The 23390-nt window shown below is 44.3% G+C and overlaps 1 protein-coding gene across 2 annotated transcripts in view; it reads right to left on the reverse strand.

Annotated features, from left to right (window-relative positions):
- The window catches only part of cxadr (CXADR Ig-like cell adhesion molecule), a 138534-nt gene that overhangs the window by 41542 nt on the left and 73602 nt on the right, over nucleotides 1-23390 (reverse strand). For both annotated transcript variants that reach the window (XM_063050255.1, XM_063050254.1), the window contains exon 5: nucleotides 21299-21421. In XM_063050255.1, coding sequence (XP_062906325.1) covers nucleotides 21299-21421 — 123 coding nt within the window. The remainder of the gene's footprint in view (nucleotides 1-21298; nucleotides 21422-23390) is intronic.

Here is a 23390-nt window from a genome sequence, read left to right on the forward strand (position 1 = left end):
CCTGAGGCACAACACTGGTCACCGACCGCCATGCAGAATATGACCCGTCTACAACCACTCTATGCCTTCTGTTGGCAAGCCAGTTCTTGATCCACAAAGCAATGTCCCCTTGGATCCCATGCCTCCTTAGTTTCTCAATAAGCCTTGCATGGGGTACCTTATCAAATGCCTTGCTAAAATCCATATGTACTACATCTACGGCTCTACCTTCAACAATGTGTTTAGTCACATACTCAAAAAATTCAATCAGGCTCGTAAGGCAGGACCTGCCTTTGACAAAGCCATGCTGACTATTCCTAATCATATTATGCCTCTCCAAATGTTCATAAATCCTGCCTCTTAGGATCTTTTCCATCAACTTACCAACCACTGAGGTAAGACTCACTGGCCTATAATTTCCTGGGCTATCCCTACTCCTTTTCTTGAATAAGGGAACAACATCCACAAACCTCCAATCCTCCGGAACCTTTCCCGTCCTCACTGATGATGCAAAGATCATTGCCAGAGGCTCAGCAATCTCCTCCCTTGCTTCCCACAGTAGCCTGCATCCTGTCCGGTCCTGGTGACTTATCTAACTTGATGCTTTCCAAAAGCTCCAGCACATCCTCTTTCTTAATATCTACATGCTCAAGCATTTCAGTCTGCTGCGAGTCATACCTCCAATGGCCTAGATCCTTTTCCGTAGTGAATACTGAAGCAAAGTATTCATTAAGCACCTCTGCTACTTCCTCCGGTTCCATACAAACTTTTCCATTGTCACACTTGATTGGTCCTATTCTCTCACCTCTTATCCTCTTGCTTTTCACATACTTGTAGAATGCCTTGGGGCTTTCCTTAATCCTGTCCACCAAGGCCTTCTCATGGCCCCTTTTGGCTCTCCTAATTTCATTCTTAACCTCCTTCCTGCTAGCCTTATAATCTTCTAGATTCCTATCATTACCTAGTTTTTTGAACCTTTCATAAGCTCTTAGAAACATAGAAAATAGGTGCAGAAGTAGGCCATTCGGCCCTTTGAGCCTGCACCACCATTCAGTATGATCATGGCTGATCATCCAACTCAGAACCCTGTACCTGCCTTCTGTCCATACCCCCTGATCCCTTTAGCCACAAGGGCCATATCTAACTCCCTCTTAAATATAGCCAATGAACTGGTCTCAACTGTTTCCTGTGGCAGAGAATTCCACAGATTCACCACTCTCTGTGTGAAGAAGTTTTTTCCTAATCTCGGTCCTAAAAGGCTTCCCCTTTATCCTCAAACTGTGACCCCTCGTTCTGGACTTCCCCAACATCGGGAACAATCTTCCTGTATCTAGCCTGTCCAATCCCTTTAGGATTTTATACGATTCAATCAGCTCCCCCCTCAATCTTCTAAATTCCAACGAGTATAAGCCTAGTTCATCCAGTCTTTCATCATATGAAAGTCCTGCCATCCCAGGAATCAATCTGGTGAACCTTCTTTGTACTCCCTCTAATGCAAGGATGTCTTTCCTCAGATTAGGGGACCAAAACTGCACACAATACTCCAGGTGTGGTCTCACCAAGGCCTTGTACAACTGCAGTAGTACCTCCCTGCTCCTGTACTTGAATCCTCTTGCTATAAATGCCAGCATACCATTCGCCTTTTTCACCGCCTGCTGTACCTGTATGCCCACTTTCAATGACTGGTGTATAATGACACCCAGGTCTCGTTACACCTCCCCTTTTCCTAATCGGCCACCATTCAGATAATAATCTGTTTTCCTGTTTTTGCCACCAAAGTGGGTAACTTCAAATTTATCCACATTAAATTGCATCTACCATGAATTTGCCCACTCACCTAACCTATCCGAGTCACCCTGCATCCTCTTAGCATCCTCCTCACAGCTAACACTGCCACCCAGCTTCGTGTCATCCGCAAACTTGGAGATGCTGCATTTAATTCCCTCATCCAAGTCATTAATATATACTGTAAACAACTGGGGTCCCAGCACTGAGCCTTGAGGTACCCCACTAGTCACTGCCCGCCATTCTGAAAAGGTCCCGTTTATTCCCACTCTTTGCTTCCTGTCTGCCAACCAATTCTCTATCCACATCAATACCTTACCCCCAATACCGTGTACTTTAAGTTTGCACACTAATCTCCTGTGTGGGACCTTGTCAAAAGCCTTTTGAAAATCCAAATATACCACATCCACTGGTTCTCCCCTATCCACTCTACTAGTTACATCCTCAAAAAATTGTATGAGATTCGTCAGACATGATTTTCCTTTCACAAATCCATGCTGACTTTGTCCGATCATTTCACCGCTTTCCAAATGTGCTGTTATCACATCTTTGATAACTGACTCTAGCAGTTTCCCCACCACCGATGTTAGGCTAACCTAACTATAATTCCCTGGTTTCTCTCTCCCTCCTTTTTTAAAAAGTGGGGTTACATTAGCCACCCTCCAATCCTCAGGAACTAGTCCAGAATCTAAAGAGTTTTGAAAAATTATCACTAATGCATCCACTATTTCTTGAGCTACTTCCTTAAGCACTCTAGGATGCAGACCATCTGGCCCTGGGGATTTATCTGCCTTTAATCCCTTCAATTTACCTAACACCACTTCCCTACTAAAATGTATTTCCCTCAGTTCCTCCATCTCACTGGACCCTCTGCCCCCTACTATTTCCGGAAGATTATTTATGTCCTCCTTAGTGAAGACAGAACCAAAGTAATTATTCAATTGGTCTGCCATGTCCTTGCTCCCCATAATCAATTCACCTGTTTCTGTCTGTAGGGGACCTACATTTGTCTTAACCAATCTTTTTCTTTTCACATATCTATAAAAGCTTTTACAGTCAGTTTTTATGTTCCCTGTCAGTTTTCTATCATAATCTTTTTTCCCCTTCTAATTAAGCCCTTTGCCCTCCTCTGCTGAACTCTGAATTTCTCCCAGTCCTCAGGTGAGCCACTTTTTCAGGCTAATTTGTATGCTTCTTCTTTGGAATTGATACTATCCCTAATTTCCCTTGTCAGCCACGGGTGCACTAGCTTCCTTGATTTATTCTTTTGCCAAACTGGGATGAACAATTATTGTAGTTCATCCATGCGATCTTTAAATGCTTGCCATTGCATATCCACCGTCAACCCTTTAAGTGTCATTTGCCAGGCTATCTTAGCTAATTCACGTCTCATACCTTCAAAGTTACCCTTCTTTAAGTTCAGAACCTTTGTTTCTGAATTAACTATGTCACTCTCCATCTTAATGAAGAATTCCACCATATTATGGTCACTCTTACCCAAGGGGCCTCTTCTTTTCTTCTTGACTAGATTTACAACAACCTTTGTACACCATGCTTCCTGTACCCTACCATCCTTTCCATGTCTCATTGGAACGTACCTACTCAGAACCCCACGCAAATATCCCCTGAACATTTGCCACATTTCTTTCGTAGGTTTCCCTGAGAACATCTGTTTCCAATCTAAGCATCCACCTTCCTGCCGGAGAGCCTCATATTTCCCCTTACTCCAATTAAACGGTTTCCTAACTTGTCTGGTCATATCCCTCTCCAATGCTATGGTAAAGGAGATAGAATTGTGATCACTATCTCCAAAATGCTCTCCCACTGACAGACCTGACACCTGACCAGGTTCATTTCCCACTACCAGATCAAGTAGACTCTCCTCTTGTAGGCTTATCTACATATTGTGCCAAGAAACCTTCCTGAACACACCTAGCAAACACTACCCCATCTAAACCCCTCAATCTAGGGAGATGCCAAACAATATTTGGGAAACTAAAATCTCCCACCACAACAACCCTGTTATTATTACTCCTTTCCAGAATCTGACTCCCTATCTGCTCCTCTATGTCCCTGCTACTAATGGGTGGTCTATAAAAAACACCCAGTAGAGTTATTGACCCCTTCCTATTCCTAACTTTTACCCACAGAGACTCCATAGACAACCCCTCCATGACCTCCTCCTTTTCTGCAGCCGTGACACTATCTCTGATCAACAATGCCACGCCCCCACCTCTTTTGCCTCTCTCCCGATCCTTTCTGAAACATCTAAAGCCTGGCACTTGAAGTAGCCATTCCTGCCCCTGAGCCATCCAAGTTTCTGTAATGGCCACAACATCATAGCTCCAAGTGCTTATCCATGCTTTATTCCTAACACTCCTTGCATTAAAATAGACACATCTCAAACTATCAGTCTGAGCGTGTCCCTTTTCTATCACCTGCCTATCCTCCCTCTAGCACTGTCTCCAAACTTTCTCTATTTGTGAGCCAACCCCCCTTTCCTCCGTCACTTCAGTTCGGTTCCCACCCCCCTGTCATTCTAGTTTAAATTCTCCCGAATAGCCTTAGCAGACCTTCCCACCAGGATATTAATCCCCCTCAGATTCAAGTGCAACCCATCCTTTTTGTACAGGTCACACCTGCCCCAGAAGAGGTCCCAATGATCCAGAAATCTGAATCCCTGCCCCCTGCTCCAATCCCTCAGCCACGCATTCATCCTCCCCGTCACTCTATTCCTATTCTCACTGTCGCGTGGCTTAGGCTGTAATCCCGAGATTACTACCTTTGAGGTCCTACTTCTCAACTTCTTTCCTAACTCCCTGTAGTCTGTTTTCAGGACCTCCTCCCTTTTCCTACCTATGTCATCGGTACCAATATGTACCATGACTTCTGGATGTTCTCCTTCCCACTTCAAGATATCGTGGAGGAGATCAGAAACATCACGGACCCTGGCACCTGGGAGGCAAACTACCATCTGCGTTTCTTTCCTGCGTCCACAGAATCACCTGTCTGACTCCCTAACTATAGAGTCCCTTATCGCTGCTGCCTTCCTCTTCCTTTCCCTTCCGTTCTGAGCCATAGGGCCAGACTCTGTGCCAGAGGCACGACCACTGTCGCTTCCCCCAGGATGTGTTGAGAAGCCTCTTCTCAAGGACCAGCGTTCCAGAACAATTAGTGAGTGACAGTGGATCACAGTTTGTTGTGGAACAAACTGTGAATTTTGTTCCTGAAAATGAATGGAATAAGACGTATTACATCTGCACCGTGCTACACAGCTACAAATGGCTTGGTGACAAGTTTCTTCCAAAGTAGGCACTGCAAGCAACGTCAACAGAACACACTACACTGACACTGAATCAGAAGCTTGTCAACCTCCTCCTTGAATACCACAGTGTAGCACAGTCCACAACCAACAACTCAGCAGTTATGCTCTTCCTGGTTTGCCCCTTGCACTCATGCTCGGACTTCCTCAAACCCAATGCAAGACAAACAGCTGAGACAAACTGAGAGCTCCTCAAACAAGGAGGTTTAATGTTTCACTCCTGGACACGCAGTCCTGGCGAGGGACTACAGAAGTGACCAGAAGTGAGTACTTGTACAGATTAAGGACAGAAATGGACCACTCTCCTACACAGTGGAAAATGCACCTGATATCATCTGGAGATGATACATCAATCAGTTGAGGACAGCAGTCAATTGTCGGAGAAGAAACGTGTCCAGAGCTGTCAGAACCGCTTCCTGCAGTCCCAGAGTCAACTCCTACAGCCACCACGGAGGAGGCCCCAGAACCTGAGTTGCTTTCTCAGCCACAAGTCTTGCCTGCCAAGCAGAGTGATTCCCCTTGTTGGGAAAGATGTTATCCCACAAAAGTAAAAGATTCTCCACAGCTATTAAATCTTTAGGGCTGATTAGAACAACTTAAAATTTAATATGCTGTGGATGTCTAGCTGATAATTATATTATATGGTATAATTAAGACGCATTATATATTTAGTTGGGATTTATAACTAAGCAGGGAGGAGTGTTGTTTATTTAATATTTCAGTAATATTTGAGTAATATTGTAAATGTATTGTCTGATTAAGCATTTTTTGTTTGTTTACATAATTCATTATGGGTTATATGTGTGAAGTTGGTGAATGGCTAATGTCATTACACCACCACATCATATGTGCACGCCTCACTAAAGAAAAATGAAGTAGACCTGTTTCCCAGCTCCTGTGTCTTCCTTTCAATTAGTTTCTGGGGATACATAATCACGTGTCTATCTAAGATATCACACACAAAATGCTGGAGGAACTCAGCATGTCAGGCAGCATCCATAGAAATGGAAAAGCAGTCGCTATTTCAGGCCAAGACCCGTCTTCAGGAATGGGAAAGACATCAGAATAAAAAGGTGGGGGTGGGTGGGGGGTGTAGGGGAAGGAGACTAGCTGGAAGGTGATAGGTGAAGCCAGGTGTGTAGGAAAGGTCAAGGATGGAGAAGGAATCTAATTGGGGAGCTCTTTAATCTCTCAAATGTATCTGCCTCTACCACCATCCTTGGCCATGTGTTCCACGTCCCCAACATCTCAATGTAAAAAACCTATCCTATGTACCCCCCCTTATAATTTCCTCTCAACGCATGAAAGTTATGCCCCCTTATACGAGTCAGTTCTGCCCTGGGAAAAGTCTCGGGCTGTTGATATACGCCTCTTACCATCTTGTACACCTACACACTCAATTTATCTTCATCAGGCAAGCTTCTAGTCCGGGCAAGCCCCAGGTAAATCTCCTCCGCACCGTCGCTTAAAGTTACCACATCCTTCCTAAAATGAGGCAACCAGAATTGAACATAATATTCCCTGTGGTCTAACGAGCTCCAACATTACCTTGCCACTCTTGAACTTAATTCTCCAACTATTGAAGAACAACACTCTATTTGTCTTCTTAACCACCCTATCTATCAACTTCTGCTGTAACTTCATGGGATCTAAGGACATGAACCCCAAGATCCCTCTATCTCTCCACACTGTTAAGAATCTTGCCATTAACCCTGCATTCTGCCTTCAAATTCAACCCAAGGGCTGAGACCCTTCATTAGGACCGATATAGAAGGATTCTTCATTGCTGTTTCCATAACAATATTTTTTGGCCTTTTAGGGTTGTGAGTTTTGAGCTGAATCCCCAAAAACTGGAGGACCACTGTTGGTCTGACCTCTGCTCTTGAACTTTTTTGGCATGGTAACCCTACAAACAGCCAAAGCATAAACCCCTGACTCCAGCTAACATAGGTCGATGAATATCAAGTACCGATGAGTCCTTAAGACCATAAGACACAGGAGCAGAATTAGGCCATTTTGATGTGCCAACAAATTCCACACATTCACCACGCTCTGGCTGAATGAATTTCTCCGCATCTCTGTTTTGAATGGACACCCCTCTATCCTGAGGCTGTGCCCTCTTGTCGTACACTCTCCCACCATCCTTTCCATATCTACTCTGTCTGGACCTTTCAACATTCGAAAGGTTTCAATGAGAACATCCCTCAACCTTCTAAATTCCAGTGAGTACAGACTCAGAGCCGTCAAACGTTCCTTGTATGATAACCCTTTCATTCCTAGAATCATCCTTGTGAACCGCCTCTGGACCCTCTCCAATGCCAGCACATCTTTTCTAAGATGAGGAGCCCAAAACTGTTCACAATACTCAAGGTGAAGCCTCAGCATCACATCCCTGCTCTTGTATTCTCAACCTTTTGAAATGAATGCTAAAATGGCATTTGCCTTCCTCACCACCAACTCAACCTGCAAGTTAACCTTTAGGGTGTTCAGCACAAGGACTCATAAGTCCCTTTGCATCTCAGAGTTTTGGATTTTCTCCCTATTTAGAAAATAGCCCGCACATTTATTTCTACTACCAAAGTGCATGACCATACACTTTCTAGCATTGTATTTAGTTTGCAACTCTCTTGCTCATTCTCCTAATCAGTCTCAGTTCTTCTACAGCCTACCTGTTTCCTCAGCACTACCTGCCCCTCCACCACACTTTATCATCTGTAAACTTGGCAACAAAGCCATCTATTTCATCATTTCTATCAGTTATATACAGCATAAAAAGAATTGGTCCCAACACTAACCCCTGCGGAACACCACTAGTCGCTGGCAGCCAACCAGGCAAGGATCAGGGTCTCGGCCCGAAACGTCGACTGTACCTCTTCCTAGAGATGCTGCCTGGTCTGCTGCGTTCACCAGCAACTTTGACGTGTGTTGCAAGGATCCTTTTATTTCCACTCACTGCTTCCTATCAATCAGCCCAATGCTCTAACCATGTTAGTAACTTTCCTGTAATACCACGGGCTCTTAACTTGGAAAGCAGCCTCATGTGTGGCACCTTGTCAAAGGCCTTCTGAAAGCATCCAATGCATCTCCTTTATCTATCCTACTTGTAATATCCTCAAAGAATTCCAACCGGTTTGTCAGGCAGGATTTTCCCTTTAGGAAACCATGCTCATTTTGTCCTATCTTGCCTGTGTCACCAAGTACTCTATCACCTCATCCTTAACAATTGACTCTAACATCTTCCCAACCACTGAGGTCAGGCTAACTATAATTTCCTTTTTCTGTCTTCCTCCTTTCTTAAAGAGTGGAGTGACATTTGTAATTTTCCAGTCCTCTGGCACCATGCCAGCGTTCAATGATTTTTGAAAGATCATTGCTAATGCCACCACAATCTCTGCCACTACCTCTTTCAGAACCCTAGGGTGCAGTTCATCTGGTCCAGGTGACTTATGTACCTCAAGGTCTTTCAGCTTTTTGAGCACTTTGTCAGCAATTTTGCCATTTGAGTATTCCTTCATTTTTGGAATACATATGTCCTGCACGTTCCTCATTTTTCCCAGAAACTCACACCATTGCTGCTCTGCTGACATCCCTTCCAGCAGCTCCTTCCAATTTACTTTGTCCAACTCCTCTCTCATACCACTGTAATTTCCCTTATTCCACTGAAGTACTGCTGATACTTTCTCTCTATCAGATTTCAAGTTGAACACAATCATATTGTGATCACTGGTTTCTAAGGGTTCTTTTATCATAAGCCTCCGGTTCATTACTTAACACCCTATCCAGAATAGCTGATCCCCTAATAGGCTCAGCGACAAACTGCTCTAAAAAAATTATGTCTGCGGCATTCGACAAACTCATTCCCTTGAGATCCGTTGCCAGCCTGATTTTCCCAATCAACCCCCATGTGAACATCTCTCATGACTATCATTGCCCTGAGTCAGAGGACAGTGAGAAAACAGAGAGCCTCATGACATGGTGTTATGACAATAATCTTCCCCTCAATGTTAGGAAAGAAAAACCAAATGAAGAACTGGTCATTGACTTCATGAAACTGGATGGGGGTGTGTTGTGCACATGCTCTTGATCACATCAACAGTACTGAATGTGTTTGTTCTCACTCTCTCTGCTTAATTAATGTAGTTATGGTTTGGACTCTTTAGCTCACAGATACGATGTGTTTCTGGTTGCAACTTTTTATACTTCATACTTTATTGTCGCCAAACAATTGGTACTAGAACGTATAATCACCACAGTGATATTTGATTCTGCACTTCACACTCCCTGGATTACAAATATTAAATATTTAAAATAGTTAAAATTAGTAAATATTAAACATTTAAATTATAAATCATAAATGGAAAATAGAAAAATGGGAAGTAAGGTAGTGCAAAAAAACCAAAAGGCAGGTCCGGATATTTGGAGGGTACGGCCCAGATCCGGGTCAGGATCCGTTCAGCAGTCTTATCACAGTTGGAAAGAAGCTGTTCCCGAATCTGGCCATATGAGTCTTCAAGCTCCTGAGCCTTCTCCCAGAGGGAAGAGGGATGAAAAGTGTGTTGGCTGGGTGGGTCGTGACCTTGATTATCCTGGCAGCACTGCTCCGACAGCGTGCAGTGTAAAGTGAGTCCACAGACAGAAGATTGGTTTGTGTGATGTGTTCACGATCTTCTGCAGCTTCTTTCGGTCTTGGACAGGACAACTGCCATACCAGGTTGTGATGCACCCTAGAATAATGCTTTCTACAGTGCATCTATAAAAATTAGTGAGGGTTTTTTGTTGCTATTTTGAGCAAATTTGATCAGGGCAGCTACAGAGAACAAATGACACCATACTAAATTGAACTGAACTGACCTGACACTGAATATGCCTGGACTCTTTGGATGACTTTTGTGTTTGGTGTTTGATATTCAGTGGTTTTTGCTATTTTTTTTGCTGTTTGCACGATTTATTTTTTGCACATGGGGGTTGGGGGGGAGGTCTGATCTTTTTCTCTGAAGGGGTTCCATGGTTTTTCTTTGTTTTGTGACTGTGGGAAGGCAAATGCCAGAGTTGTATACTGCACATATACTTTGATAATAAATGTACTTTGAAACTTTGGTTCCAAGCTCCTGAGTCTGAAATAGCCTGTCCTTGTCCAAACATGCAAATGCTGAGGCCAAGAAAGTTCAGCAGCATCTCTCCTTCCTGAAAAAGCTAAAGAAAATGGGCAGGTCTCCATTGCCTCTCATTTATTGATGCATAATATAGAACGCACCTTCCACCCATCCCATAATCGCTTTGACCCACTACCATCAGAAAGGAGATACAGGAACATCAGGACTAGGACTGCCAGACTGCCAGACTAACAGCTTCTTTCATCAGGCTGTGAGAATAATGAATACCCTGCCACCACTGAGGTCTCATCACTAGGACAGTGAGTTGTTTACAGTACTGTTTATTGTTTACCTGTGCTGCATATTTCATAGAAACATAGAAATCCTACAGCACAATACAGGCCCTTTGGCCCACAAAGCTATGCCAAACATGACCTTACCTTAGAACTACCCAGGCTTACCCATAGCCCTCTATTTTTCTAAGCTCAATATAGCTATCCAGGAGTTTCTTAAAAGACGCTATCATTCCCACCTCCACCACTGCCGCCGGCAGCCCATTTCACACATTCACCACTCTCTATGTAAAAACTTACCCCTGACATTTCCTCTGTACCTACTTCCAAGCACCTTAAAACTATGCTCTCTCATGCTAGCCATTTCAGCCTTGGGAAAAAGCCTCTGGCTATCCAAATTGGATTGGAGCAGGGGGCAGGGATTCAAGTTTTTGGATCATTGGGACCTCTTTTGGCGCAGGCGTGACCTGTACAAAAAGGACGGGTTACAGTTGAATCCTAGGGGGACCAATATCCTGGCAGGGAGATTAGCGGGGGCTACTGAGGTGACTTTAAAACTAGAATGGTTGGGGGGTGGGAATCAAATTAAAGAGGCTAGGCGTGAGGAGGTTAGTTCACAACAGAGGGATGGGAACCAGTGCAGAGAGACAGAGGGGTGTAAAGTGAGCGTAGAAGCAAAAAGTACAAAGGAGAAAAGTAAAAGTGGCAGGCCGACAAATCCAGGGCAAGCATTAAAAAGGGCCACTTTTCAACATAATTGTATAAGGGCTAAGAGAGTTGTAAAAGAGCGCCTGAAGGCTTTATGTGTCAATGCAAGGAGCATTCGTAATAAGGTGGATGAATTGAAAGTGCAGATTGTTATTAATGATTATGATATAGTTGGGATCACAGAGACATGGCTCCAGGGTGACCAGGGATGGGAGCTCAACGTTCAGGGATATTCAATATTCAGGAGGGATAGACATGAAAGAAAAGGAGGTGGGGTGGCGTTGCTGGAGAGGAGATTAACGCAATAGAAAGGAAGGACATAAGCCAGGAAGATGTGGAATCGATATGGGTAGAGCTGCGTAACACTAAGGGGCAGAAGACGCTGGTGGGAGTTGTGTACAGGCCACCTAACAGTAGTAGAGGTTGGAGATGGTATTAAACAGGAAATTAGAAATGTGTGCAATAAAGGAACAGCAGTTATAATGGGTGACTTCAATCTACATGTAGACTGGGTGAACCAAATTGGTAAAGGTGCTGAGGAAGAGGATTTCTTGGAATGTATGCGGGATGGTTTTTTGAACCAACATGTCGAGGAACCAACTAGAGAGCAGGCTATTCTGGACTGGGTTTTGAGCAATGAGGAAGGGTTAATTAGCGATCTTGTCGTGAGAGGCCCCTTGGGTAAGAGTGACCATAATATGGTGGAATTCGTCATTAATATGGAGAGTGACATAGTTAATTCAGAAACAAAGGTTCTGAACTTAAAGAGGGGTAACTTTGAAGGTATGAGACGTGAATTAGCTAAGATAGACTGGCAAATGACACTTAAAGGATTGACGGTGGATATGCAATGGCAAGCATTTAAAGGTTGCATGGATGAACTACAACAATTGTTCATCCCAGTTTGGCAAAAGAATAAATCAAGGAAGGTAGTGCACCCGTGGCTGACAAGAGAAATTAGGGATAGTATCAATTCCAAAGAAGAAGCATACAAATTAGCCAGAGAAAGTGGCTCACCTGAGGACTGGGAGAAATTCAGAGGTCAGCAGAGGAGGACAAAGGGCTTAATTAGGAAGGGGAAAAAAGATTATGAGAGAAAACTGGCAGAGAACATAAAAACGGACTGTAAAAGCTTTTATAGATATGTAAAAAGGAAAAGACTGGTAAAGACAAATGTAGGTCCCCTGCAGCAGAAACAGGTGAATTGATTATGGGGAGCAAGGACATGGCAGACCAATTGAATAATTACTTTGGTTCTGTCTTCACTAAGGAGGACATAAATAATCTTCCAGAAATAGTAAGGGACAAAGGGTCCAGTAAGATGGAGGAACTGAGTGAAATACATGTTAGTAGGGAAGTGGTGTTAGGTAAATTGAAGGGATTGAAGGCAGGTAAGTCCCCAGGGCCAGATGGTCTGCATCCTAGAGTGCATAAGGAAGTAGCCAAAGAAATAGTGGATGCATTAGTGATAATTTTTCAAAACTCGTTAGATTCTGGACTAGTTCCTGAGGATTGGAGGGTGGCTAATGTAACCCCACTTTTTAAAAAAGGAGGGAGAGAGAAACCGGGGAATTATAGGCCGGTTAGCCTAACTTCGGTGGTGGGGAAACTGCTGGAGTCAGTTATCAAGGATGTGATAACAGCACATTTGGAAAGCGGTGAAATGATCGGACAAAGTCAGCATGGATTTGTGAAAGGAAAATCATGTCTGACGAATCTCATAGAATTTTTTGAGGATGTAACTAGTAGAGTGGATAGGGGAGGACCAGTGGATGTGGTATATTTGGATTTTCAAAAGGCTTTTGACAAGGTCCCACACAGGAGATTAGTGTGCAAACTTAAAGCACACGGTATTGGGGGTAAGGTATTGGTGTGGGTGGAGAATTGGTTAGCAGACAGGAAGCAAAGAGTGGGAATAAACGGGACCTTTTCAGAATGGCAGGCGGTGACTAGTGGGGTACCGCAAGGCTCAGTGCTGGGACCCCAGTTGTTTACAATATATATTAATGACTTGGATGAGGGAATTAAATGGAGCATCTCCAAGTTTGCGGATGACACGAAGCTGGGTGGCAGTGTTAGCAGTGAGGAGGATGCTAAGAGGATGCAGGGTGACTTGGATAGGTTGGGTGAGTGGGCAAACTCATGGCAGATGCAATTTAATGTGGATAAATGTGAAGTTATCCACTTTGGTGGCAAAAATAGGAAAACATTTATCTGAATGGTGGCCGATTAGGATAAGGGGAGGTGCAACGAGACCTGGGTGTCATTATACACCAGTCATTGAAAGTGGGCATGCAGGTACAGCAGGCGGTGAAAAAGGCGAATGGTATGCTGGCATTTATAGCGAGAGGATTCGAGTACAGGAGCAGGGAGGTACTACTGCAGTTGTACAAGGCCTTGGTGAGACCACACCTGGAGTATTGTGTGCAGTTTTGGTCCCCTAATCTGAGGAAAGATATCTTTGCCATAGAGGGAGTACAAAGAAGGTTCACCGGATTGATTCCTGGGATGGCAGGTCTTTCATATGAAGAAAGACTGGATGAACTGGGCTTGTACTCGTTGGAATTTAGAAGATTGAGGGGGGATCTGATTGAAACGTATAAGATCCTAAAGGGATTGGACAGGCTCGATGCGGGAAGATTGTTCCCGATGTTGGGGAAGTCCAGAACGAGGGGTCACAGTTTGAGGATAGAGGGGAAGCCTTTTAGGACCGAGATTAGGAAAAACTTCTTCACACAGAGAGTGGTGAATCTGTGGAATTCTCTGCCACAGCAAACTGTTGAGGCCAGTTCATTGGCTATGTTTAAGAGGGAGTTAGATATGGCCCTTGTGGCTACAGGGGTCAGGGGGTATGGAGGGAAGGCTGGGGCAGGGTTCTGAGTTGGATGATCAGCCATGATCATAATAAATGGCGGTGCAGGCTCGAAGGGCCGAATGGCCTACTCCTGCACCTATTTTCTATGTTTCTATGTTTCTAAATGGCCTCTTTCAATGTCATAGGGATATATGAGAAGGGATAAGTATCATTTGCAACAAGAGATTCTATGAATGCTGGAAACCTTGAGCAACAGACACAAAATGCTGGTGGATGATCTTGTCGTACAGCTACAGATTGGCAGGTATGATATTGTGGCCAGCACTGAGACATGGCTAAAGGATGCATGTCTCTGGGAGCTGAACATCCAAGGATACACGGTGTATCGGAAGGATAGGCGGGTAGGCAGAGGGGGAGGCGTGGCTTTATTGGTAAGAAATGATATTAAATCATTAGAAAGAGGTGACAGAGGATCAGAAGGTGCAGAATCTTTATGGGTTTAGCTAAGAAATCGCAGGGGTAAAAGGACCCTGATGGCAGTTATTTATAGGCTTCCAAACAGCTGCAGGGATGTGGACTACAAATTACGACAGGAAATAGAAAAGGCTTGTCAGAAGGGCAGTGTTATGATAGTTGTGAGGGATTTTAACATGCGAGTGGATTGGGAAAATCAGGTCGGCACTGGATCTCAAGAGAGAGAATTTGTAGAACGTCTGCGAGATGGCTTTTTAGAACAGCTTGTTGTTGAGCCCACTAGGGGATCGGCTGTACTGGATTGGGTATTGTGTAATGAACTGGAGGTGATTAGAGAGATTGAGGTGAAGGAACCCTTAGGAGGCAGTGATCATAACATGATTGAGTTCACTGTGAAATTTGAAAAACAGAAGCCGAAATCTGATGTGTCGGTACTTCAGTGGAGTAAAGGAAATTACAGTGGCATGAGAGAGGAACTGGCCAAAGTTGACTGGAAAGGGACACTGGTGGGAAAGACGGCAGAGCAGCAGTGGCTGGAATTTATGCGAGAAGTGAGGAAGGTGCAAGACAGGTATATTCCAAAAAAGAAGAAATTTTTGAATGGAAAAAGGATGCAACCGTGGTTGACAAGAGAAGTCAAAGCCAAAGTTAAAGCAAAGGAGAGGGCATACAAGGAAGCAAAAATTAGTGGGAAGACAGAGGACTGGGAAGTTTTTAAAGCTTACAAAAGGAAACTAAGAAGGTCATTAAGAGGGAAAAGATTAACTATGAAAGGAAGCCAGCAAATAATATCAAAGAGGAAACTAAAACCTTTTTCAAGTATATAAAGAGTAAAAGACAGGTGAGAATAGATATAGGACCAATAGAAAATGATGCTGGAGAAAATATAATGGGAGATAAGGAGATGGCGGAGGAACTGAACGAGTATTTTGCATCAGTCTTCACTGAGGAAGACATCAGCAGTATGGGGGACACTCAAGGGTGGCAGGGAAGAGAAGTGTGTGCAGTCACAATTACGATAGAGAAAGTACTCAGGAAGCTGAATAGTCTAAAGGTAGATAAATCTCCAGGACCAGAAGGAATGCACCCTCGTGTTCTGAAGGAAGTAGCTGTGGAGATTGCGGAGGCATTAGCGATGATCTTTCGAAAGTCGATAGATTCTGGCATGGTTCCGGAGGACTGGAAGATTGCAAATGTCACTCTGCTATTTAAGAAGGGGGCAAGGAAGCAAAAAGGAAATTATAGACCTGTTAGCTTGACATCGGTGTTGGGAAGTTGTTGGAGTCAATTGTTAAGGATGAGGTTACAGAGTACCTGGAGGCATATGACAAGATAGGCAGAACTCAGCATGATTTCCTTAAAGGAAAATCCTGCCTGACAAACTTATTGCAATTTTTTGAGGAAATTACAAGTAGGCTAGACAAGGGAGATGCAGTGGATGTTGTATATTTGGATTTTCAGAAGGCCTTTGACAAGGTGCCACACATGAGGCTACTTAACAAGAGCCCATGGAATTACAGGAAAGTTACATACGTGGATAGAGCGTTGGCTGATTGGCAGGAAACAGAGAGTGGGAATAAAGGGATCCTATTCTGGTTGGCTGCCAGTTACCAGTGGTGTTCCACAGGGGTCTGTGTTGGGGCCGCTTCTTTTTACATTGTACATCAACGATTTGGATTATGGAATAGATGGCTTTGTGGCTAAGTTTGCTGATGATACCAAGATAGGTGGAGGGGCCGGTAGTGCTGAGGAAATGGAGAGTCTGCAGAGAGACTTAGATAGATTGGAAGAATGGGCAAAGAAGTGGAAAATGAAGTACAATATTGGAAAGTGTATGGTTATGCACTTTGGCAGAAGAAATAAACAGGCAGGCTATTATTTAAATGGAGAAAGAATTCAAAGTTCTGAGATGCAGTGAGACTTGGGAGTCCTCGTGCAGAATACCCTTAAGGTTAACCTCCAGGTTGAGTCGGTGGTGAAGAAGGCGAATGCAATGTTGGCATTCATTTCTAGAGGAATAGAGTATAGGAGCAGGGATGTGATGTTGAGGCTCTATAAGGCGCTGGTGAGACCTTACTTGGAGTACTGTGGGCAGTTTTGGTCTCCTTATTTAAGAAAGGATGTACTGACGTTGGAGAGGGTACAGAGAAGATTCACTAGAATGATTCCGGGAATGAGAGAGTTAACATACGAGGGACGTTTGTCCGCTCTTGGACTTTATTCCTTGGAGTTTAGAAGAATGAGGGGAGATCTCATAGAAACATTTCGAATGTTGAAAGGCATGGACAGAGTGGATGTGGCAAAGTTGTTTCCCATGGTGGGGGAGTCTAGTACGAGAGGGCATGATTTAAGGATTGAAGAGCGCCCATTCAGAACAGAAATGTGAAGAAATTTTTTTAGTCAGAGGGTGGTGAATCTATGGAATTTGTTGCCACGGGCATCAGTGGAGGCCAAGTCATTGGGTGCATTTAAGGCAGAGAGTGATAGGTATCTGAGTAGCCAGGGCATCAAAGATTATGGTGAGAAGGCGGGGGGGTGGGACTAAACGGGAGAATGGATCAGCTCATGATAAAATGGGCCGAATGGCCAACTTCTGACCTTTGTCTTATGGTCTTATGGTCTTAAATGAGAATTATCCCAAGATTGAAAGGGTTAACGTATGAAGGGTATATGATGGCTCTGGGCCTGTACTCACTGGAGTTTAGATAAATGAGGGGAGATCTCATTGAAACCTATCAAATACAGAAATGCATAGATAGAGCAGATGTAGCGAGGATGTCCCTTTAGGGAGCAGTGAGTCTATGACAAGAGGGCACAGACTCTGAATAGAGAGATGCCCATTTAGAACAGAGATGAGGAGGAATCCCTTTTGCCAGAGGGCAGTGAATCTGTAGAATTCATTGCCACAGATGGGTGTGGAGGAATACTTGAGACTACTTATTGGGAACACTTAAAGCAGAGATTGTTAGGTTCTTGATTAGCAAGGGTGTCAAAGGCCTAGGGGAGAAGGAAGGAGAAAGGGGTTGAGAGAGATAATAAATCCTAATTACTTTGACTTCCAGTGACACCATTAAGAAGGCGACTCGTGTGAGCAGCTCTGATGGAAATCATCAAAGTTTCCCAGTTTAGACTGCTACAGCTGAAATGCACAGCTATAGCCATGAACAATAGAGTAAGCCACATCGTTCCAAGGCATTTAAAAAATCTATTGCTACTGAGAGTCGACGAAACGCAGATGGCAGTCAATGGTTGCAAGTACGGTTCTCCTTCAAGACAGTGGAAGAGAGGATGCTGCACCGGATTAAAAGTTTGTTTAAAGAGAAAAGGGTTCTGACTTCTACTGCTGTCTATTCTGCCAGCAAACATACAATCTCTGGCAAATAAAATCGAAGACCTTAGAGCAAGATTGTTGTTGCAGAGGGATACTGGGGATTGTTGTGCTTTCTGCTTCATGGAAGCTTGGATATCCCTCGCAATTTCAGATGCAGTGATAAAGCTTGGTGGACTCACGATTCACTGCCAAGATAGGACTGCTGAGTCTTTCAAGTGCAGAGGAGGTGGAGTATGCTTTATGGTTAACCCTTTGTGGTGCACAAATGTGGCGGTTGTGACCCAGTCCTGCTCACCCGACCTGGAACATCTGGAGATCCATTTTATTTACTGTGGGATTTCTCAGCCATCATCTTAGTAGTACCGTACATTCCTCCTCAGGCCCGTATCAAACAGCTTCGAGATGAACTGAGCAGCGTAATCAATGGGTATGAAACAGTGCACCCTAATGCCTCCCCTATCATTCTAGGAAGGGGGGGGGATGTTAACCAACATATCACTTGTGGAACCAGAGGAGCTAACACATTGGGCCACGGTTATACGACCATCAGGAGCACTTACTGTGCCATCCCACCGCCACACTTTGGAAAGCCTGATCGCCAGGCTGTATTTCTGATCTCTGAGTACAGGCAGAGACTGCAGACCACAGAACCAGTAGAGAGGATCAAGAAGGGAGGTGGGGGGAGCACTTACAGGACTGCTTTGAGTCAGTGGACTGGGCAATATACAGGGATTCATCTGAGTGTGAATGAATACCCCACAGTTGACTCTGACTTCATTAAAACCTGTGTGGATGAGTGTGTGCCTACGAGAATGTACCATTCGTACCCCAATCAAGAGCCGTGGCTGAACCAGGAGATTCGCGGTCTGCTGAAGTCTAGATCTGTGGCACTCAAGACCAGTGATCCAGACCTATACAAGAAGTCCATGTATGACCTACGGACGACTATCTTAAGAGTGAAAAAAAAATTGGTTTGAGGTGAAAAACTGAATTAGGTGCATATCTTGCTTGCAAATTTCTACAGATGTATGTGGAGAGCATTCTAACTGGCTGCATCACCGTCTGGTGCTATGAGGGGCACTGCACAGGTTCGAAATAAGCTGCAGAAAGTTGTGAACTTAGTCACATCCATCATGGGCACTAGCCGCCCCTGCATCCAAGACACCATCAAGGAGTGGGAGGCATCCGTTAGTCTTGCGAGATCTTGGATCTACGCCTGAAAAGTCTTCACTCTCCAGGGCGCAGGCCTGGGCAAGGTTGTATGGAAGACCAGCAGTTGCCCATGCTGCAAGTCTCCCCTCTCCATGACACTGATGTTGTCTAAGAGAAGGGCATTAGGACCCATACAGCTTGGCACCAGTGTCATCGCAGAGCAATGTGTGATTAAGTGCCTTGCTCAAGGATACAACACGTTCCCTCGGCTGGGGCTCGAACTCACGACCTTCAGGTCGCTAGTCCAATGCCTTAACCACTTGGCCACGTGCCCACACCTTCAAGGAGCAATGCCTCAGAAAGTTGGCATCCATCATTAAGGAGCCCCTTTCACCCAGGACATGCCCCCTTCTCATTGCTACCATCAGGGAGGGGGTACAGAAGTCAGAAGCCACATGCTCAATGATTCAGGAACAGCTTCTTCCCCTCTGTCATCAGATTTTTGAATCCATGAACACTCCCTCACTGCTTTTCTTTCCCTCTTTTTGCACTACTTACTTAACTTATTAACTATATATATATATATTTACTGTAATTGATTTTATTATTATGTATTGCAATGTATTGCTGCTGTAAACCAACAAATTTCATAACATGTGCCAGAGATATTAAACCTAATTCTGATTCTGATTCTGAAATCGGTCATGATGGAATCGCAGAGCAGACCTGATGGGTCATATGGCCTAATCTCCTATCTCTTATGGACTGATGAGCTCAGCAGGCCAGGCAGCTTGCACGGAGGGAAATGAACAGTGGACCTTTCAGGCCGAGAACTTTAATCAGGACTGACCTTCATAAGAGTCATGTGTTTGACACTGGTGATCAAGACTGTGCACCACACCCTCAGTAACACAGTGAAACAGTCTGCACAGACTAGATAAAGCCTAAGGAGTGGGGCTTGTTATGGCAACCACCCAACTTGAGGATCTGGACTGCACAATAAGGGATAAGGCATGATAAGGGAAAGAGAAAATTTCTCAAAACGTTTAACAAAAACGTGCAAGCTAATCAGGGAAGATAGATGTTCCCAAGTTTCACAAAGACAGAAAAGGTACAATTGGGGTGGGGGAGGGGTGGTATAGGTAGTATCTATCATTAAGGAGCCCCATCACCCAGGACAGGCCCTCTACTCATTGCCACCACCAGGAAGGAAGTACAGGAGCCTGAAGGCACACACACAATGCTTTACGAACAGCTTCTTCTCCTCTGCCATCTGATTTCTGAATGGACATTGAATCCATGAACTCTACCTTACTATTTTGTACTGCTGCCACAAAGCAACACATTTCACCATGTACCCAAGTGATAATAAACCTGATTCCGAAAGCATATCTCCCTCAATAGAAAATAGTAAATCCTGTAAACAACAGAGCAAGTGACCCGGGTTCAATTCTCATTGCTCTCTGGAAGGAGTCTATACGTCCTTCCCTGTGCAGCGTGGGTTTCCTCCGGGTGCTCTGGTTTCCTCCCACAGTCCAAAGATGCACTGGTTAATTGGTCATTGTAAATTGTCCTTTGATTAGGCCAGGGTTAAATAGGTGAGTTGCTGCATGATGTGGCCTGTTGGGCTGGAAGGACTGCATCTCTAAATAACTAGTTGCTCCAGAGGTTGATATACTATAATCATCATTACAACGGTCAACCAAGTGCAGTGTCCACACCAAGGTGAAGCTGTAGCAGAGCTGTGATCTGTCCACACTCTTGTAAGGGTCAAAATGCTGGAGAATTACAGAGAACATGCCTCGCTGTCGCCATACCACATCATTTGCCTCCAGAAGATCCCCTAGTCAAGAAAACTCTCCAAACACGCCCTGCTCTGACAGTGTAATCAAGAGGACATGGCCACAATCATCAAGACAGTACTTCATTGCACCCCTGAAGAGTGGAGGAAATGCGAGAGACCAAAGGCAACTTGGCACCACATCATAAAGACAGAAACGTGGACCCTGAACGATACCTGGGGCACAATAGAGAAGATGGCCAAGAACAGTCAGAAATGGAGGACCTTCATCGCTGCCCTAAATGCCAGTTGCATAGCAGGCATTAACTAACTACCACAGTCAGTTAACATGATATAAGTAATATCCAGTAGGTTTCAATAAGACCCCCACTCATTCTTCTAAACTCTAGTCAGAACAGTCCCAGAGCCATAAAATATTCCTGAGTGCCTGAACTGTTTCCTCTGGGGTTCACGCCAGGGATTACATTGCTGAAGAACAAACTTCCCAAAAGCAGAAGTTTTGATTCACAAAGTTAAGGGAAAGTTGCTGGAGGGAAGGTACTCACAGGACGACACAGAAAATCTGATGACGCATTCCGAACTTCCTACTCTGTTCTTCGCGGTGCACTTATAGTCACCAGAGTAATCCATTGAGGCGTTCAGCACTTTCAGTGTCCCAGCTGATACATCTGCAACAGGGAGAAAAACAAAGTTATTCTTTGGAACCATAACCAGAAATTGAAACCACTGAAAAGGTTGGAATAAATTAAAGATTGTGGAGGAGATGGTGTTGCCAATCCATACCGACTGGGGTTTGCAAGCGAGGAAGTCGAGGATCCAATTCTACAATGAGCTATTGAGCCCAAGGTCTTGAAGCTTATTAATTAGTTTTGAGGGTACGACAGTATTGAAAGCTGAGCTGTGGTTAATGAAGAGCATCCTGTTGTATGCAACTTCACCGTCCAAATGTTTCAGGATTGAGTGAATTTAGACTGGGGAGTAGTAGTTTGTCTGTGGGACAACAGCGTTGAATGCCGAACTGAAATCCAGAAACAGCCATGCTCTCTTCTCACTGGCGCCATCAGCAAAAAGGTACAGGAGCCTCAAGACCGGCATAACGAGGCTCAGGAATAGCTATTACCTCTCAGTCATCAGCCTCTTGAACCAGTGGGGATAACTTCACTCACCCCAGCAATGAACTGTTTCCACAACAACCTATCGACTCACTTTCAAGAACTCTTCATCTCATATTCTCGATATTCACTGCTTGTTTGTTTGTTTGTTTGTTTAATTATTTATTTTTCTCTTTCCATTTGTATTTACACAATTTGTTGCCTTTTACACATTGGTTGTTGTCTGCCCTGTTGGGTGGTCTTTCATTGAATCTGTTGTGTTTCTTGTATTTACTGTGAATGCCCACAAGAAAACAAATCTCAGGGTTGTAGATGGTGACACATATGTACTGTGAAAACAAATTCACTTTGAACTGAACCTTGCTTTCCCTTGTACTATCTCAATGCACTATTATAATGAAATTTTTTATATGGATGGCATAAGACCATAAGACAAAGGAGTAGAAGTCGGCCATTCAGCCCATCGAGTCTGCTCCGCCATTTTATCATGAGCTGATCCATTCTCCCAATTAGTCCCACTCCCTTGCCTTCTCACCATAATCTTTGATGCCCTGGCAACTCAGATACCTATCAATCTCTGCCTTAAACACACCCAATGATTTGGCCTCCACTGCCGCTCATGACAAAAAATTCCATAGATTCACCAGCCTCTGGCTAAAAAAATTTCTTCGCACCTCTGTTCTGAATGGGCGCCCTTCAATCCTTAAGTCATGTCCTCTGGTACTAGACTCCCCCACCATGGGAAACAACTTTGCCACATCCACTCTGTCCATGCCTTTCAACGTTCGAAATGTTTCTATGAGGTCTCCCCTCATTCTTCTAAACTCCAAGGAGTACAGTCCAAGAGTGGACAAATGTTCCTCATATGTTAACCCTCTCATTCCCAGAATCATTCTAGTGAATCTTCTCTGAACCCTCTCCAACGTCAGCACATCCTTTCTTAAATAAGGAGACCAAAACTGCCCACAGTACTCCAAGTGAGGTCTTACTCGTGCCTTATAGAGCCTCAACATCACATCCCTGCTCCTATACTCTATTCCTCTAGAAATGAATGCCAACATTGCATTCACCTTCTTCACCACCTACTCAACCTGGAGGTTAACCTTAAGGGTATCCTGTACCAGGACTCCCAAGTCCCGTTGCCATAAGACCATAAGGCCATAAGACAAAGGAACAGAAGTAGGCCATTTGGCCCATTGAGTCTGCTCCGTCATTTTATCATGAGCTGATCCATTTTATCCTATTTAGTCCCACTGTCCTGCCTTCTCACCATAACCTTTGATGCCCTGGCTACTCAGATACCTATCAATCTCTGCCTTAAAGACACCCAATGACTTGGCCTCCACTGCTGCCCGTGGCAACAAATTCCATAGATTCACCACCCTCTGGCTAAAAAAATTTTTTCGCATTTCTGTTCTGAAAGGGCGCCCTTCAATCCTGAAGTCATGCCCTCTCGTACTAGACTCCCCCATCATGGGAAACAACTTTGCCACATCCACTCTGTCCATGCCTTTTAACATTCGAA

Source organism: Mobula hypostoma, chromosome 6 (assembly GCF_963921235.1).
Source record: "Mobula hypostoma chromosome 6, sMobHyp1.1, whole genome shotgun sequence".
Lineage (NCBI taxonomy): Eukaryota > Metazoa > Chordata > Chondrichthyes > Myliobatiformes > Myliobatidae > Mobula > Mobula hypostoma.